The 19,916-nt window shown below is 37.0% G+C and overlaps 1 protein-coding gene across 1 annotated transcript; it reads left to right on the top strand.

Moving 5' to 3' along the window:
* LOC109847545 lies at positions 11,282 to 11,587 on the top strand. Its single transcript, XM_020416776.1, has one exon. The coding sequence runs from the start codon at positions 11,282 to 11,284 to the stop codon at positions 11,585 to 11,587; it is 306 nt and encodes a 101-aa protein (XP_020272365.1).

Raw genomic sequence — 19,916 nt, forward strand, 5'->3', positions numbered from 1 at the left:
TGATCAAAATAATTTTTCAAGAGCATATATACAAATATATACATATATATACATATATATATATATACATATATATACATATATATATTGAAAAATATTTAGATTAAGAGAACTTAAAAAATTATTTTCCACTCTAAGCTAAGGATACACAAAATTCATTACTTTAATTACAAGTCTAAGTTGGTCTAAAGTGAAGTAAACTACTTTAAAAATCATTTCTTAAGGAATTTATTTAGAGGTATCATAAAAGGTTAACTTGAGTACAAAACTAACTAAGAATTAAGATATTTAAAATTTATCAAGTAGATCAGCTATTAATAAACTCTATTAAGTTGGCAAGTGATAATTTTTGGGATAGAAAATAAAATAAATATGAAATAGAAAGTAGAGAAAAAATGGTAAAAATGACTAGTCCCCACCCCACACCTAAATTTTGTATTGTCCTAAAAATTAAAGCACTTACATTTTTTAGTCAACCTAAAACAATGATGAAATGATAAAAAAATGTAATTATATTTGGTGTGAGGAGATGTAACCAAAATTTTTATTTTTTTCATTCTTTTCATCTTTTTTCCATCTTTTTTCATCTCTTTTTTTATTTTTCTCTTTTCCCCCCAAAAGAATACGAAACTCTCAAGTGAGAGAAGAATAAATTCTATTTTTTATTATTATGAAACAAAAAGTAGAGATGTAAAATAAAAGATAAGAAATAAAAAAACTCGACTCTACATTAAATCCTACCTTATTGCTGAAAATTCTACCCCGAATTTTAAAAAAGTCTAAATTAATAAATTCAAAGATATGCTTAAATTCTATATACTCTAATGTTTTTAATAATGTTTGCAGCATTTGAAGGCAGATAAGAAAGGGGTCATGCATTTTAAATTTTTGGTGTTGAATAAATAGAAAGCAAGTCCTAGATTTAAACTCAAGTTCCTCATGAATAAAAGTTTGTCCTAACACAACTAGTTCTTCTTAAAAATTTCCTCAAGCCTAAGAGTTGTTGTTGAGGTATAAATTGATTGTTCTATATTTTATAGGAACCTAACCTCATCAGCGAAAAGTTCTTCAAACCTAAGATTAGAGAAACTTGTATCGAACTCAATATCTTCCTTCTGAAAGCTAAATTGATTGTTCTATATTCTCACTATAATTCCTCTAATATCATTAGCACCTCACCAAATATTTTCTCAAAATTTAGGTCTGACTCACTCTCTTCTTCAAATTGTTCAATTGAAATTCCCTAGATGTAATTTACTTCTAGAGGTTGATAAGTGGGAGTATACGCATAAGGTATATATATGGGGGGTTCCTTGTTTGGATTTTTTACCCGACGTACTAGTTCCTTCTAATTAGGGGTTAAGTAGGAATATACGCATTTTAGATTATTAAGTTTAAATGTTTGCTTATATTTTACATCTGGAGATTAATGGTACGAGATATGTATGAGAGGGTTTCCTTGTATAGAGTATAACCTCTTAGTGCTTTTCTTGTATTATTAATCTTTAAGATGCGATTGCGGAATTTCAACAAAAAAATACGTTTTGGGGGAGGGGGGTTGAATGTGAAACCTCGTAAATTTGAGTTAATAAGTGATAATTAAAAATAATAAGTGATTAATTGTGATAAATGGATATTTATCATGATAAATATCATTAAATGATGTATGAGTATGATGCCAAGTATTTTGAGTGTAAACGAGTTTATACATGTGAAAAAATCGAGTCGAAACATGCACAAGCTAAGAAACCTGCACAAACTAAAAAGTTGTTGGCCTATCGACCGCCGCACACGGTTCAGTCAACCACCGATCGATTTTCTTGTTTTCCTAGTCTGTTTTGGAAACATATTCTTTTGCGGCACAGTTGCACATAGAAGTATATAAATCTCTTTTTCACATTTTTTCACATATGATATTAGATCTTTCAAACCCTAGCAACCACCTTTTCCTCCCCTAAACCCTAGATCAAATTTTTGAGTTTCCATGAGCTTTGTGAAGCAATTATCGACATGTAGGCAGGTTATGTTAAAGTGTGGCTTAAGGATTTGCTTTGGCATTGCAATCTCAGGCTTTCAACTAAGTTTTCAGGCGAGTTTCATCTCTGCTAACCCTACACCCAAGTTTTTTAAGGTTTTTAATGAGTTTTTATGTGATTTTATTGAGCCAAATCGACTAGTTTGAGTACAAAAGCAATTCTTTTATATTATATGAATAAAGATTAGTTCTATGTTTAATAGCTTAAGAACGAATTTACAGAAGTGATTTAAGATCTGAAAGTAAATAACAACGTGGTTTAACTTAGTTTTGATGATTATATCAATGTTTTGATGTTTTCATGCATGTTTAGGGTTTACATGTAATATTTAATGTTGTGATTCTTCTTTCATGTGTTGAATAATATTCAGAGGTGTTAATTTAGTATTTGCAATGTTCTATATAAGTTTTACAACAAGTTAAACAAGTTAGAATCATGAAACACACACAAACACGAACCTACAGTAAGCAATCTGAGGACCTCGGGTCGGTTGATCGCCGCATAAGGCACGGTCAACCGCCATGCAAATCCGAGTATGTGCATGTTTTGACTCATGTTTGATGTTTTCAATAAATTTTCTCGATCTATCTGAGATACAATATGATGTTTATGACTTGTTTAATACCTGAGGTGTTTGTAAACACGAAATATTGGCACGCACATTGAGATACATGCACTAATGCTTGATCTATTTTCTTAAATAAATATTTTTGCATAGTGGAGATGCACAATATATGTTTGAGTTGATAGGTATTTGCATAACACATGATAATACATACTTATCTATTGGGGATGTTTCGGTGTGGACGTTTATCCAGTAATAAGACCTTGGCGGCACCATACTTTGAGTATTTGGACGTTATCCCATAATGAGACCTCAGCGGCACTAATACTTGAAGATGATCGATGTGTTTCAGATTAGGCTGATACGCCTTTATTCCGCGGTATGATAATCTAGATGCATCATCCAGAATATGGGAGATAAAACCTATCGTCGCAAAACGATTGAATAAGGACGTTGAAATCCACATGTGAATGTGAGAACCTTACAAGAGTATCATTATGTAATAAAGACATATACACACAGTTGTAGTTTTCTCCCATGTTAGATCATCCAAGTTTGTGGTATATTTTGGATACATGACAAACATAATATGGATTATGGTGATATTTGAGTTGGATGATATTTCCTTATGACTGCACCAACTACTCGAGGGTAGATCGAGATGTGACATTGGTTCTTTTTGGTAGAGGTTTGGAGTATTTTTCTTCATGTACTGTTTTCATTCATAGGATTGGAATTGATATTTAATGATCCACAATTTGAAACACGGTATATACATGAGAGTTTACTTGTTTGAATTATTTTGCTCGACGTACTAATTCTCGTGTTGTGTGTTTCTAAATACCAATCTCTATCTAGAGTTAAATGAATGATAATTTAGCTATATGTACTAACAGTATTTTCTTATATACTCCTACCCTTTCCCCTTGGGGGCAATGGAGATGATCTCACTAGCGATTTGACGCTCGTTGTTTTTCCCCTATCAGGCAGTGAGTCCGACGCACGGAGAGTGTGATGCCCCCAAGTTCACACAAGGCTGCAGTCCAAGGTAAAACCAAGGATGTCAAACCTGCCATGCACCTATACTGTGCAATGACATATTTCACCATCATAGAAATATCCCTCTAGTGGAAACAAATAAGATAGTACAACTATAAGCAGATATAAAAGAGATGAAGACAAGGAATAGAACACATAAATATTTGATAAATCTCTAAATAATCATGTCTCAACAAATATAAAAGAAAATATGTCCAACAATCTGAAATAAATGATCCAAAATCTCAACTACAAGAGTCAATTGAAAAGTACATAAGCTCTCTCAGCTCTTAAAATATAATACAAATCTAAACATCAACTAGAAATATAAACATAAGCTCTCTCAGCTCTTAAAATATAATACAAATCTAAACATCAACTAGAAATATAAACTAAACATCTATGGAGCAGAACTACTAAACATATATCAAATCTAAACATCAACTAGAAATATAAACTAAACATCTATGGAGCAGAACTACTAAACATATATGATGCCGACTATGCTGAAAATCTGTCAACCTGCGGCTCTCCGAAACTCTACTCCGTTGCCTGAAAAGAAGTGAAACCACAGTGTCAGAGTGCTAGCAAGATCTTCTCCATCCGCCCCCAGGGGAAGGGCTACTAGGTATGATGGAGGCTCTACTTATAAGTGCATAGTCTACCTAGTTTATTTACCCTGTACTAAACTAGGGTTAATACTTAAAAACTCACAACACGAGACTGGTACGTCGAGCGAAATAATCCAAACAAGGAAACCCTCATGTATATACCACATGTCTTAAATTGTGAATCGCTAAATATTAACTCCAAAACTAAGAATAAATGAATACAATAAAGATAATACAGGAAATACCACATCATACATCTCCAAAAATGTCATATCAACTCCTCATACTACCCTTAGTGGGTAAATTAGATATTGACACAGTCGTGTATCTAAGTTGTAAAATACTTTCACAATGGATCATATCGATGATGTTAATATTCACCTACACTTAGGTTATTTATTGAATCGTCCTTCTCTGAAATAGTTCAACTCACCACACTCCCATGCGGATCGGTAAATAAATATGTCAGTTAATTACACTCCCATGCAGACCAATAACTAGGTATGTCAATTCATCACACTCCTGTGTGGACCGATAACTATGTATAATATCTCATCGCATAACCATGCGGACCGATAGTTAGGTATATCAAACTCTACGCATCTTCGTGTGGATCGATAGATAGTTATTTCAACCTCTGCGCATCTCCATGCGGACCGGTAGATAGGTATATCAACCTATGCACATCTTTATGTGAACCGATAAAGAAGAGTAGTCTATCTGCGGTCTCATTGTAAGACCCAACTAAAGCACTCAGAGTATAGTCCATCTGCGATCTCATTGCGGGACCTGACTAACCCCACCCAACCGATCATAATTATAATATATATAATAAAAGCCGTTACTCTTAACAATTGTAACCTACTTAGATACCCCAAATAATGTAATCATGCGTACTCAATACTCGTACGTGTACCCTTCGAACCATGTATGAATATCAGCTCACGTCTTGCATAAAAATGCTCACCAAACGAACACACAAGCAAAAGGTTCAATCTCACAAAAGCTGACCTGATCAGTCGACCGACAACTTCATTGGTCGACTAATAGGGTCGTTCACGAAATAACAGGACACACACAAGCCCGTCAGTCGACTGATGCTTGCCATCAGTCGACTAATGACCTCCCGTTAGTTAACTAATGTCAACTTCAATCGACTGAACAGGCCGAAATGCATAGTTTGTTCTTCTCTCGTGTTTTCTTCAAAAACTTAGGTTTTTATCATATTATATGAATAAAACTTGATTCCATTTTCATGTATACTTAACTAGGAGTTTGTTTAAACAAGATGAATCACATGAACACATAGATCTAGGGTTTAACATGCAAAACAACCTAATTCTTATTTATTTCGACAATCTAAAACATATAAATCATATTAAACTATAATTAACTTATTAAAATAAACCCTAATGATCATGATCATGTCAATATCTCAGTTTTAGATTTGTTCTATTGTGCTTGACATAAGATTTAATCATAAACATCACATGTAACATGTTTAACATTAGATTTAAACCCTAAACATAAAGTTAAACATATAAATCTCTTAAAATCATGATTTTTATTCAATGGAATTGTTTGGACAGAGGTGATCTTGCCTTTGCACATGTACAAGCCTGTGAAATGAACAACAAATGATCCAAAAGTGCAGATATATATATATATATATATATATATATATATATGCAAACCTGAAATAAACCAGTTTGATCCGAACCAGGAAACCTAGTCTGACTAAGAAATTAACCTTCGGTATTTTGGCTGTAACTTTCTTATCCGACCTTAGAATAAGATGATATAAGATTTGTTAGAAATCTGTTGATAAGACCTATAACTTTGATATTTTGAGTTTTTTTAGATTCAAACTGTATCAGTGTGTAAACTATAAACTCTTAACTGGTTATTTTTCTAGATTTCTCTTCGTGCATGTTTTGTGCATTTGCACTCATATATTCACAAATATACATTACATTGATCTCAAATAAATTCCTATCATACTCAAACATCAAAATATGTTATTTTTCACCATATAGCATATTTATTTTATTTTTCACATAATATTCAAATTTTTAGGATTTTAAAGAGAGTCGCAGGTTGATAGGATTGCATCTTAGATTCCATCTAGTTATTTATAGGTTTAGTTATTTTAGAGCTCCACATTTAGTTGCTTATTTTCAGACCCTAGAGATTGTGATTCTATTTTGTAGAGGCTGAGTGCCTTAGTGAGATTTCGTTTGACTGTTGTGTTGAGACATATTATATTTTATTTCAGATTCAGAGTTATTTTATTCTATTTCAGTTGGACCCTGATAAGGGTTATTTTACATTTCTTTTGTGTTTAATCTATTCATTGTACTATTTTACTATTTTTTGTCTATTTGTACCTACACCTATTTATTGATGCTTCTAGAGGGATAGTAACTGTGATAGTGAAACATGTTGTTGGACGGTGTTAGTGCATGGTGGGTTTGACATTCTGGGATTCACCATGGACTGCAGCCTTGTGTGAACCATAGGGCATCATAGTTGGTATCAGAGCTTTAGTTCTAATATCCCTAGGATTATCTCTGTGTCATATTGTGGAGCTAGGATAGAGTTTTCTAGGAATCATGTATAGAGTCTGTTAGGAATTCCTAGTATAAGTGAGGACATTATATATATAAACGAAAATTACAAAAAAATTATGATGAACTATTTGCTTTGAAGTCTAAAGCATGCGGTGAATGATAAGTGATACTATTTTCCTATTGATATATATTTTATTTTATGCCTGAGATCCTATTTATTGTGTTTAACAAGCCCAACTCCTAAACTTATAGATGTCAGGAAGAGAATGTGGTCGTAGAGGTACTCATGCTCAGGGAGCTAAGGAAGCTGATGGGGAGCTCGAGTCGCAGCAGGCTCCGCAGTACTTAGTGGATCTCATAGCACATTTGGCAGCATGACTGGTAGCGATTGAGGAGCAGTTGGCAAATCAGGCTCAGCATGAGACACCCATTCCAGAGGAAACACCGAAAGAGACACCGATAGATACCCCACCACCATCAATAGATGATAGAGCTACTGAGCAGGAGACTTAGCTTCGTCTGGTAGAGAAATACCAGAAGATGAAGGCACCAGAATTTCATGGCTCATCAGATTCTATTGCTGCACACAAGTGAAAGGAAGATGTGAGTAACATCTTGGATATGCTTAATGTGAACACTGTGCAGAAGTAGAGGCTAGCAGCTTTCAGACTCAAGGGGGATGCAGGAGGATGGTATCGACTCAGATTTACTCTTGAACAGAGGATGACGGTTTCATGGGAGACCTTTGTTTATTTCTTCGACGAATAGTATGTGTTGGCTGCAACTAAAGTCGGGAAGGAGTTGGAGCTAGCTCGGTTAGAGCAGGGGGATATGTTTGTGATGGATTTTGAGAGTAAGTTTATGACATTACTTAGATTCACGGACATGTGGCACACCGATGAGCGGCAGGCTCATATGTTCTTGATGGGGCTTCGCCCGAGTTTGCATCGTTATCTTATGTCGAGGAGATTTCATTCAGTGCAGGAGGTGGCCGATGTCACCATATTTTAGGAGACAAAGGCGGTCATGTTTCAGAAGAGCAAGGATGGGAACGCCAAGTCAGGACAACCCGGTGACAAAGGTAAAGGTAAGAGGTCGTTTGCAAGACTAGGAGGACCTCAGCAGCAGGGTAAGGGTCCATATCAGTAGGGTCTCCATAAGAATGGACATCAATAGGAATAGAGGGTGTAGCAGCAGTGCAGATTTTAGGGGACTTGTTTCAACTGCAATAAGTTTGGACACAGAGTAGTAGAGTGCCATAGCGCATCCACAGCAGGCCAGCAGGGCAAGAATCAGCAGCAGCAAAACCATGCTCAGGGCTGAGGATAGGGCCAACAATTGAGGATTAAGGCACCTCCAACAGTCCCGAGGATTGAGGGATAGGTGCGAACTATTCAGGAGGTTCAACAGGGATAGATAGTCTCATACATTCAAGGCGATGCGGCGTAGCAGCCTTTGGCTACCAGCAGAGTCTATGTAGTTGTTCCTCGCGATCATGACGCGAGCGGGGCCGCAGTGGAAGATACGTTCCTTGTGAACTCCTTTCCAGCCCATATTCTTTTTTATTCTGGCACTTCTCATTCTTTCATCTCCTATGATTTTATGAGTAGTCTTCAGCTTGTAGCACAGCCTTTAGATATCATGTTATCTGTATCTACTCTTTTAGGAGAGGTGTCTCTCTTAGAGAGTGTTTGTAGGAGATGTGTTGTCATCTTAGATGATTTCGAATTTGTGATTGATTTGATTGTGTTACGTATGTCTGAGTTTGATGTTATCCTTGGTATGGATTGGTTATCTTCCTACCATTTGAGTATTGACTATTTTGCGAAAACAGTCATCTTATGAGCTTTTGATGGATTTGAGTTGGTGATAGCGACCTCGCGGGGCAACCATATTGGAGAGTCATTTTTGGCATACGTCGAGGAGGTGATGTTGTGAGATTAGAGTGCATATTTGAGAGAGACGCGAGTGGTCTCAGAGTATTACGATATCTTCCAGGATATACCAAGTTTACCTCTAGTGAGAGAGGTCAAGTTTTGCATAGAGTTGCAGCCAGACACCGTACCGATCTCCCGAGCACCTTATCGTATGGCATCTGTTGAGATGAGGGAGCTCCAGATCCAGTTAGATGAGTTATTATCTAAGGGTTTCATTCATTGGAGTCATTCTCCGTGGGAAGCGTTGATCCTTTACGTGAAGAAGAAGGATGGGAGCATGCGATTGTGTATAGATTATCGTGAGTTAAACAAAGTTACCATCTGAGATAGGTATCCACTACCGAGGATTGATGACTTGTTAGACTAGTTGTAAGGAACATAGTGTTTCTTAAAGATAGATCTTCATTTCGGTTATCATCAGTTGCAGGTCCGGGAGATGGATATTCCCAAGACCATCTTTCTAACTTGATATGGGTTTTTCGAGTTTCTTGTCATGCCATTTGGGCTAACCAATACACCCGTGATATTCATGGATTTGATGAATCGGGTTTTTCATCCATACTTGGACCAGTTCATGATCATGTTCATCAATGACATTCATATTTATTCAAGATCGGATGCTGAGCATGAGCAGCATTTACGGTTGACACTACAGACTTTGCGGGCGCACCAGTTGTATGCTAAATTTAGCAAGTGTAAATTTTGGTTATCCGAGGTCAGATTTTTAGGCCAAGTTATCAGCTGGTAAGGCATTGTAGTAGATCCGACTAAGGTGGAGGCCGTTCTTAATTGGGAGCTACCGAAGACCGTTACCGAGATTCGTAGCTTTTTAGGTCTGGCAGGCTATTAAAGGAAATTCATTCAGGATTTCTCGAAGATTGTGATGCCACTTACACACCTTACAAAGAAGGGTGTACTGTTTGTTTAAGGCACAGAGTGCCAGGAGGCCTTTGAGACTTTGAAGGCTAAGTTAACTTCAGTGCCGGTGTTGATTCTTCCAAGCAGTGACAAAACTTTTGTTGTCTATGCTGATGCGTCGTTATCGGGTCTTGGAGGTGTTTTAATGCAGACCCAAAGAGTTGTAGCCTATATTTCAAGATAGTTGAGGACTCATGAGCAAAATTACCCAATGCATGACTTGGAGCTAGCAGCAGTGGTCTTTGCACTAAAGACTTAGAGGCGTTATTTGTATGGAGTGTAGTTCGAGCTATTTACTAATCACCAAAGTTTAAAATACCTCTTTTCACAGAAGGAACTTAACCAGAGACAATGGCGATGGGTCGAGTTTATAAAAGATTATGAGTTTGTAGTTCAGTACCATCTGAGAAAGGCGAATGTAGTAGCAGACGCATTAAGTAGGAAGCATCGTTACTGACTTATAGCTTTGAGGTGTTCATTACATCGAGATCTTTACACCCTCAGCCGCTATAATTTTAGGTCGGAGATTAGCGGGAGTAGTGCATTTTTAGGAGCTATATCAGTACAGTCATTTTGGAGTGATCGAGTGGTCAGAGCTTAGCTAGAAGATTCTTAGATTCAAACCTGAAAGGGGAATTCCAAAGAACCCAATGTTGATTGGACTATTGGAGCAGATGGAGGGTTTCGGATGAAGGGCCGGATTATCATGCCGAACAATTCATAGCTGAAGAAGGATTTATTTGATGAGGTGCATCGCACTAGGTACACAGTGCATCTAGACACAATGAAAATGTACAAGGACATGAAGAGGCATTTTTAGTGGAGTGGCATACGTAGAGAGATTGCAGAGTATGTGGCGAAGTGTTTTACTTGTCAGCAAGTTAAGGCAGAACATCAGAGACCTCCAGGAACCCTACAGCCTTTATCCATTCCCGAGTGGAAGTGGGTAGATATTTCTATGGATTTTATCATAGAGTTACCTAGATCAAAGAAAGGAAATAATTCTATTTGGGTGATAGTAGACCGGTTGACAAAGTCAACATACTTCTTACCGGTGAAGACGACTTATACATCAGAGACGTATACGAGGATTTTTATCCGGGTTCGATTGCATGGAGTCCCAACGATGATTGTATAAGATCAAGGCTCGGTCTTCACATCCCATTTCTAGAGGAGTTTCTAGAATGCATTCGGCAGCCAGTTGTCATTCAGTAGCGTTTTCCACCCTCAGACGGATGGTCAGACAGAGAGAGTGAATTAGGTGTTAGAGGATATGCTGTGAGCATGCATTATAGATTTCCAGGGTAGCTGGGAGGATCACATTCCATTAATTGAATTTGCTTATAATAATAGTTATCAATCTACCATTGGTATGGCACCATATGAAGCATTGTACGGTAGGCCTTACAGATCGTCTATTTGTTGGGCACAACCAGAGGATAGCCTATTGCTTGGGCCGGAGCTTGTGAGACAAACCACAGAGAAGATGGCATTGATTAGAAAGCATATTCTTCCTACTCAGAGTTAGCAAAAGAGCTATGCGGATCAGAAGCGACGACCTCTAGAGTTTCAGGTTGGAGACCTTGTCATGTTTAAAGTATCGCCGATGAAGGGCGTTCAGCAATTCGTTAGATGGGAAAAGATTGCCCAGAGATATGTTGGTCCAATCAGGATTATTAAGCATGTTATAGCTATTTCTTATGGATTAGATCTTCCAACATCTTTGTCAAGTGTATACGATGTCTTTCATGTTTCGATGCTCAAGAAGCATTTGCGCGACGAGGAGCAGCAAAGAGTGATTGATGCACTAAAGATTGAGATCAAGGATGATTTGACTACCATAGAGATTCTGGTTTGTATTCTTGCTAGAGAGGCTAAAAAGATTAGAAACAAAGTTATTCCATTAGTGTAAGTTCAGTGGAACTGGCAAGGAGCCAAAGTAGCTTCTTGGGAGTGCGAGGAGGACGTACGTCGCGACTACCCACACCTATTTTAACAGGTAAGATGTTGATGTTTGAGTATGCTTATACTCATTTCTATTTACGTTATATTATTCAGCCACATTTATATTTAACACTAGAATGGGGTACTAACACTTAGCTCCTAATCATTCAGAATATAAGGTATATATATGGGGGGTTCCTTGTTTGGATTTTTCGCCCGACTTACTAGTTCAGTCTAATTAGGGGTTAAGTGGGAGTATACGCATTTTAGATTGTTAAGTTTAAATATTTGCTTATGTTTCACATTTGGGGATTAATGGTATGAGATGTGGAGAGGGTTTCCTTATCTGGATTATCCCCTCTTAGTGCTTTTCTCGTATTATTAATCTTTAAGATGTGATTGCGGAATTTTGAGGATGAAATTATTTTAAGGTGGGGTGAATATAAAACCCTATATATTTGAGTTTATAAGTGATAATTTGAAATAATAAGTGATTAATTGTGATAAATGGATATTTATCGTGATAAATGGATATTTATCATGATAAATGGATATTTATCATGATAAATATCATTAAATGATGTATGAGTATGATGCCAAGTATTTTTAGTGTAAATGAGTTCATACATATGAAAGAATCGATTCGAAACATGCACAAGCCAAGAAACCTACACAAACAGAAAAGTTACTGCTCGGTCGACCGCCGCACAAGGTTCGGAAGCCAAGAAACCTACACAAACAGAAAAGTTACTGCTCGGTCGACCGATGCACAAGGTTCGGTCGACCGCCGATCGATTTTCTAGTTTTCTCAGTCTGTTTTCGAAACGGGTTCTTTTGAGGCCCAGTTGGACACAGAATTATATAAACCTCTTTTTCACCTTTTTACACATATGATATCAGATCTTTCAAACCCTAGCAGCCACCTTTTCCTCCCCAAAACCCTAGATCAAATTTTTGAGTTTCCAAGAGCTTTGTAAAGCAATTTTCGACGTGTAGGCGAGTTTTGTTGACGTGTGGATTAAGGATTTGCTTTGGCATTGTACTCTCAGGCTTTCAACCAAGTATTCAGGCGAGTTTCATCTCTGCTAACCCTACACCCAAGTTTTAAAAAGTTTTTAATGGGTTTTTATGTGATTTTATTGAACCAAATCGACTAGTTTGAGTATAAAAGCAATTATTTTATATTATATGAATAAAGATCAGAGCTTTCTATGTTTAAAAGCTTAAGAACGAATTTTTAGAATTGATTTAAGATCTAAAAGTAAATAACAATGTGGTTTAACTTAGTTTTGATGATTCTATCGACGTTTTGATGTTTTCATGCATGTTTAGGTTTTACATGTAATATTTAATGCTGTGATTCTTGTTTCATGTGTTGAATAATCTTCAAAGATGTTAATTTAGTATTTGCAACGTTCTATACAAGATTTACAATGATTTAAATAAGTTAGAATCATGAAACACAAACAAACACGAACCTACAATAAGTAGGCTGAGGACCTCGGGTTGGTTGACCGCCACATAAGGCGCGGTCGACCGCCAGGCAAATCCGAGCCTGTGTATGTTTCGACTCATGTTTGATGTCTTTGAGAAATTTTCTTGATCTATCTGAGATGTAATATGATGTTTATGAACTATTTAACACCATAGGTGTTTGTGAACATGAAATATTAGCACGCACATTGAGATACGTGCACTAATGCTTGATCTATGTTCTTAAATAAATATTTTTGCATAGTGGAGATGCACAATCTATGTTTGAGTTAATAGGTGTTGATATAACACATGATAATGCATACTTATCTATTGGGGATGTTTCGGTGTGGACGTTTATCCCGTAAAAAGACCTCGGCAGCACCACACTAAGAGTATTTGGATATTATCCCGTAATGAGACATCGACGGTACCAATACTCGAAGATGATCAATGTGTTTTTGGATTGGGCTGATATGCCTTTATTCTGCGGTATGATCATCTGGATGCATCATCCGGAATAGGGGAGATAAAAACCTATTACAGCAGAACGATTGAGTAAGGACGTTGAAATCCACATATGAATGTGAGAACCTTACAAAAGTATCGTTATGTAATAAAGACATATACACACAGTTTGTTGGGTTATATACATATAATTCAAAATTAATCATGCAGCAAAAATTAAAATAAAACCCAAACAGGATCCATGCGATCCAATTGATTCAAAAAGAGTTTAACATTACGAACATGTTCGTGCGCAGATTACCGAATTAACACCTTAATTCGATTGGACTCTAGGTGCTGCTCAAGGAACGAACGCCCTCTATCAGAATCCACACACGAACGATCACAAACGGATGCAGGGGTGCTAGCTCCTTTCTGCGTCGGCTAGGGGTTTTCTTTTTTATGAGAGATTATCAAATCAGGGCATCACAAAAGTCTATTTATAGCCACGTTAACCCTAACATGTAGAGAGATATTTTGTGGATATCTTATTCAAAATAACAGAAATTTGTTTCTTATTCAGATAATAAGAAATTATATTTTATCTCTAAAATATCTCAAAAATAATAGATTTTTATTTTGAATTTTACATTTAAAATTCGAAATTGCTCAAAGAAATCCTAGCGCGTTCATCACGTTCTTTGTGTACAACCCAATAGATTAATATTATGTTAGCAGTGGGCCCAATCCCATTATAAACCCACAAGTCATAAGTGGCCTCTAGCAAGACATTATGACTACCCAAATAATATAAATATCGATAGTCCGATTTTAACCTAACCAATAGTACATGTTATAACCCTTTTGTCACATGATATCTTGTTTGAACATAAGTCATGGTACATATCAAACTTATATTGTTCAAACATATAATTCTCGATCACTAAGTAGACTGATAATTCAAATGATATTGATTACACTATTAATTTATTTTAGCATGACCATGCATTTCTCAGTCCTACTTATCGAGGGGCCCAATAGATATCTCTCTCATAAGAGGGACAAATTCCATCTTTATTATTCACTATCCTCTGTATAATTCTCATCATGTCCAATCATAACCTTTATGATTATCCGATTAAAGATAATGTTTGATTATGTTAAAACACGATGTTCCTCATGTAGGAATCTGTGATAATCTCATGTCTAAGGATTCGATAACATAACTATTATAAGATCACTTATGACACTAACCCATGTAGTAATCTCATAGTGGGTCTATCCAGTGCCTTATTCTCTAACAAGTACCTAAAGGTTTGATTTATATTACCATATATAATTATCTCATGTTTATCAATCAAAACCCATACTAGTCTTAATTTATCTTTATGCCCTTTAGTGATAAATAACTAGGTATAACATGAATAACATAGTTATTCATAAACATTATAATAAAGTAACATGCCAATAATACTAATGTGGAGAAAACCATTCTTTAAATGAAAATATAATCATTACATCAAGGTCTAAATATTTGGCCTAGGGCATAACCACTAACACAATTGTAGTTTGCTCCTATGTTAGATTACCCAAGTGTGGGGTATATTTTGGATATATGACATATATGATATGGCTTATGGTGATATTTTTTTGTGACTGCGCTAACTACCCGAGGATAGTTCGATATGTGACATTGGTTCTTTTTAGTAGAGGTTTAGAGTATTTTTCTTCATGTATTGCTTTTCATTAATAGGATTGGAATTGATATTTAGCAATCAACAATTTGAGACATAGTATATACATGAGAGTTTCCTTGTTTGGATTATTTCGCTCGACGTACTAATTCTTGTGTTGTGGGTTTCTGTGATGCCCCAGGGTTCACACAAGGCTGCAGTCCAAGGTAAAACTCGGATTGTCAAACCTACCATATACCCACACAGCGCATTAACACATTTCACCAATCACAGTAATATCCTCTAGTAGAATCAATAAGAAGTAAGGGTACAAAACAGGCAAAAGGAAGAAGTAAAAACAATAGACATGATAAAGAAGGAGAGATCTCATAAATAAAAGAATCATGTCTCAACTGAAGAACATCTGATATCTAAAATTATAAAATGTCTCAACATGAATAAACTAAATCTCATACTAAGGCACTCTACCTTTATGAATACAACTCTAAAGTCTGAACAATGAATGTAACTATACGATGGATCTACAGCTACTAAGACTGTGTGACGACGACTATGCTAGAACTCTATCATCCTATGGCTCTCCGAAACTCTGAGCTACTTAAAAAAGATAATTTAAATAAAAAAAACAACAACAAGAGTGTCAGAGTGCTACAGCAAGATCACCTCCATCCGTTCCTAGAGGAAGGGCTGCTAGATAAAGTGGAGGCTCTACCTATTCAGCATAGTCTACCTAGATCATTTTCTCCGTATCTAATGGAATTAATATTTAGACACCTACAAATGAGATGTAGTACGTCAAACAAAATAATCCAAACAAGGAAACCCTCATGTATATACCATATGTCTCAAGTTGTAGATACCTGTAGGAGTAAAATTTGATTTCCCGAAACGGAGATCTCGTTTGTATTGATAAGAATAGCTTATTACAAACTAATGAATCAAAATTATGACAAAAGCAGAGGGAAGGCCCTCCTTGTTTAACGTGGGGTCTTTGGTAGTAATAGGATGCCTTGCTCAGTTCTCACACCGAGTTTGTTTTCCTTGGACGATTCGATCGAGGTTGCAGGTGAGCTTCAGTATGTAGTGGAAGCTCGTGTTGGTCGAGTTCGAGTGTCCGAGCTCAATAGCGATCAAGGCCCGGAGCTAGAAGGAGATGCTACAGTGCAAGAACAATGCAAAGAGCCAGGCTCGATTCTCTTAGAGCTTAAGAGAACTGATTGCCAAGGAGCCAAATAGGTTCGGTCTTAATCAAGAGTTCATGACCTCTCTTTTGATAGCCATCATTGGCTATTTATAGTGGAGGAGAAGTATGGCCACTCCCTCAAATTGGACCTCTCTTTTGATAGCCATCATTGGCTATTTATAGTGGAGGAGAAGTATGGCCACTCCCTCAAATTGTGGGATTGTGGTTGAGGGGGACCATAACTCCATCATAGTGGAGGAGAAGTATGGCCACTCCCTCAAATTGTGGGATTGTGGTTGAGGGGGACCATAACTCCATACCTTAAATCTTGGGATGTGACCATTAGAGGTGAGAAGAACCATACTTCATCCCTTAGATCATGGGGAGTGGGTGTACCCACTCCCACATTTTAAGCTCAAGTGGCTGACTTAGTCCAGCCGTGCAGGCGAGCTTGACATTGAAGGACAGCTGGCGAGCTTTCAGGCGAGCATGTGAGCTTGGGTCTGCAGGCCAGCCTGGAGGGCTTTGGCATACAGGCGAGCCTGGGTGCTACAAGCGAGCTCGTCCTTCAGGCGAGCGTGGATCATACAGGCGAGCTAGGTCTTTAGGCGAGCTTCAAGCATTCAGGCGAGCTTCAAGTCTTCAGGCAAGCCTGGATCATGCATGCTAGCTTCAAGCTGTCAGGCGAGCTCTGGATGCGAGGCTGTGCAGGCGAGCTTGCCTTATGGAGGCAAGCTTCAAGCCTTCAGGTGAGTTTCAATGCTATCAGGTGAGTTTGTCCTTCAGGTGAGCCTGGGTCATGCAGGCGACCTTCAAGCTGTTAGGCGGGCTGAGCTATGTAGGCGAGCTCTGAGTGTTGACATGCGAGCTTGCTCTTCAGGCGAGCTTGGCCCTTAGGCGAGGTTATGCGGGCAAACCTCGTAGGCGAAGCTGTGCAGGCGAGCTTCACTTAGTTCGAGTGAGCTCCAATGTTTAGGTGAGCTCTAGCCTTGCATAAGGACTTCCTTATAGGTGAACTTCACCCTTTTCTGGCGAGCTTCAGCCTTTAGGCGAGCTTCAGAACATGCATCGAAGAACAAGCCATAACTTTCAAATCGTAAGTCGGAATTGGACGAATTATATATGAAAATCGACTATCTCGATGAGACGGAGCCGACCAAACTAACCTTATAGTGTTAGGTTTTATCCTGTCTATTTTTCTAAATTCCTTACGGTTTAAGAGATATTAGTGTTTTCCCGTTATTGCTCTTTTAGGTAAGGTTTTAGCAGTCTTGTTCTGAACTTCTATGATAGGGATTAAAAGAAATTTTTATTGCCTACAATACCTAAATATTAATACCAAACTAAAGATAAATAATCTAAAGAAACTAATAATTATTAACCCACAACACGAGACTGGTATGTTGAGTGAAATAATCCAAATAAGAAAACCCTCATGTATATACCATATGTCTCAAGTTGTGAATCGCTAATTATTGATCCCAGCTAAGAAGTAAAAGAGAAGCAATACATGAAAGTAGACTATAACTCCAAACCTCAAACATGATGAGCAAATGCTACAATCTCGGACTACCCTCGGGTAGTGGTGCAGTCATAAGGAAAATATCATGCAAAATAAACATCTTCATAGATTATGCCATGTATGCCAAAAGTATCTAAATTGTACCCTACTCTCGGGTAATCTGACATGGGAGCAAAACTACATCTATGTATGTATATATATATCTCTACATGAAATAACGATACTCTTGTAAGGTACAACACACTATCTTGGGGGAAAAACATCCTTACTCAATCGTTCTGTGGCAATACGTATATCTCCCTATTCCGGATGGTGCATCCAGATAATCGTATAGCAGCGGAGCGTAGGCATATTAGCCTAATCCAGAAAACACCGATCATCTTTGAGATTGGTACAACAGTGGTCTCATTGCGGGGAAACGCACAATACTCCTAGTGCGGTATAGCCATGGTCTCATTGCAGGAAAACACCCAATACTCCTGGTGTGAAACAGCCGCGGTCTCATTGCGGAAAAATGTCCATCACCGAGCATCCAAAAGTAATGAATTATGCATTATCATGTGTTATACCAACACTATCAACTCTAAACATGTGATACGACTCAAATAAATTTGTATTCAACACCCGTGCACGTATCTCGACATGTGGATCCACAACTCATGTTCATGACTACCTCGTGTGTAAAATAATCAAAAAGTAGTATATTACAATGCATGTATATCTTTTATTTCAAGCTAATCGTGCAACACTTATCATAATCCCTTTTGGTATACAAATATGTGTGCTATGACACTATACGTATGTACTCAAGGCTGTACGTGTATCATCATGCGGCTCACACCTCGCGATTGCATCCAAAATGTAAGCGAACAACACTCAGGAAACTCAAAAGAGGCAGATCGATCGACCGCCCCAAAGGCGCCGGTCGACCGAATCAGGATCATGCACAAACAGAGATTTGTCAGTCGATCGCCCCTAGGGCGCCGGTTGACCGGCTAGAGAAAAAAAATCTTCTTCTTCAAGTTTTTAGGTTATGTTGATTTACGATATCATAACTTGTTCAAAAACAAAACTTTCTTATCACGAAACATATAACAACACTTAAGGTTTGATAATAACTTACAAAAATTATCTTGAACATGATTCAAACTCTTGGGTTAATCTAATTAGGGTTTAACAACCTAATTAACAAAATTCCTCGATTAGAACATGACTTCTTAACATGTTTAACATATGCTTTCTTGTAAAAACTCATAGATCAGATATAATTTGATTTAAATTCACTCATATTTCTTATGTTTCACAAACCTAAGTTTTAAGCTTCTCTAATCAACATGTAATCTCAATTAAACATCATATTAGGGTTTAAACATGATTAGAACATGATTAACAAGTTAAAAATAAAATTTTAAACAATCCTAATGATCATGATCATGTTTCTATTATAAATAGCAAGAAAAACATGTATCTAAAACCAGGTTAAGATTTTATTTCAAAAATCTACTTTTTATCATGTTAAAATTAGATCTAAGCATCAAAATAACCATATTACTTCATAAACACATGTTTTAAACTACGGGTAAGGTTTGGATGCAGATGATCTTTCCTTAAACTCATGTGCAAGCCTCTGAAATAAAAAAGCAAGCAATCCACAAGTGCAAACAACCCGTTCTCCCTTGCCACACGTCGATGATCTTGCCCTCTTGTCGGTGTTGTGCTTCACAAAGCTCTCAAAATTCATAAGAAAATGATCTAGGGTTTTTGAGGGGAGATAGTGGCTACTAGGGTTATGTAATAAAGGAGAGTAACTTTTGTGAAAAACACAGGTATTTATTATAATAATCTATTTTTTTATACTAGTCATTTTTGAGGCCCACATGATGTAAGGTAAAAAAACAAAAACAAAAAACAAAACAAAAACATATGACACAAAAGGGCCATTTGAGTGTTAACTTAGTAAGCCCAATATACAACTCAT

Source organism: Asparagus officinalis, chromosome 7 (genome assembly GCF_001876935.1).
Source record: "Asparagus officinalis chromosome 7, Aspof.V1, whole genome shotgun sequence".
Taxonomy (NCBI): domain Eukaryota; kingdom Viridiplantae; phylum Streptophyta; class Magnoliopsida; order Asparagales; family Asparagaceae; genus Asparagus; species Asparagus officinalis.

Coding starts and splice junctions, on each gene's coding strand:
- LOC109847545 (XM_020416776.1), top strand. CDS start 11,282: ATGAAGGGCGTTCAGCAATTCGTTAGATGGGAAAAGATTGCCCAGAGA.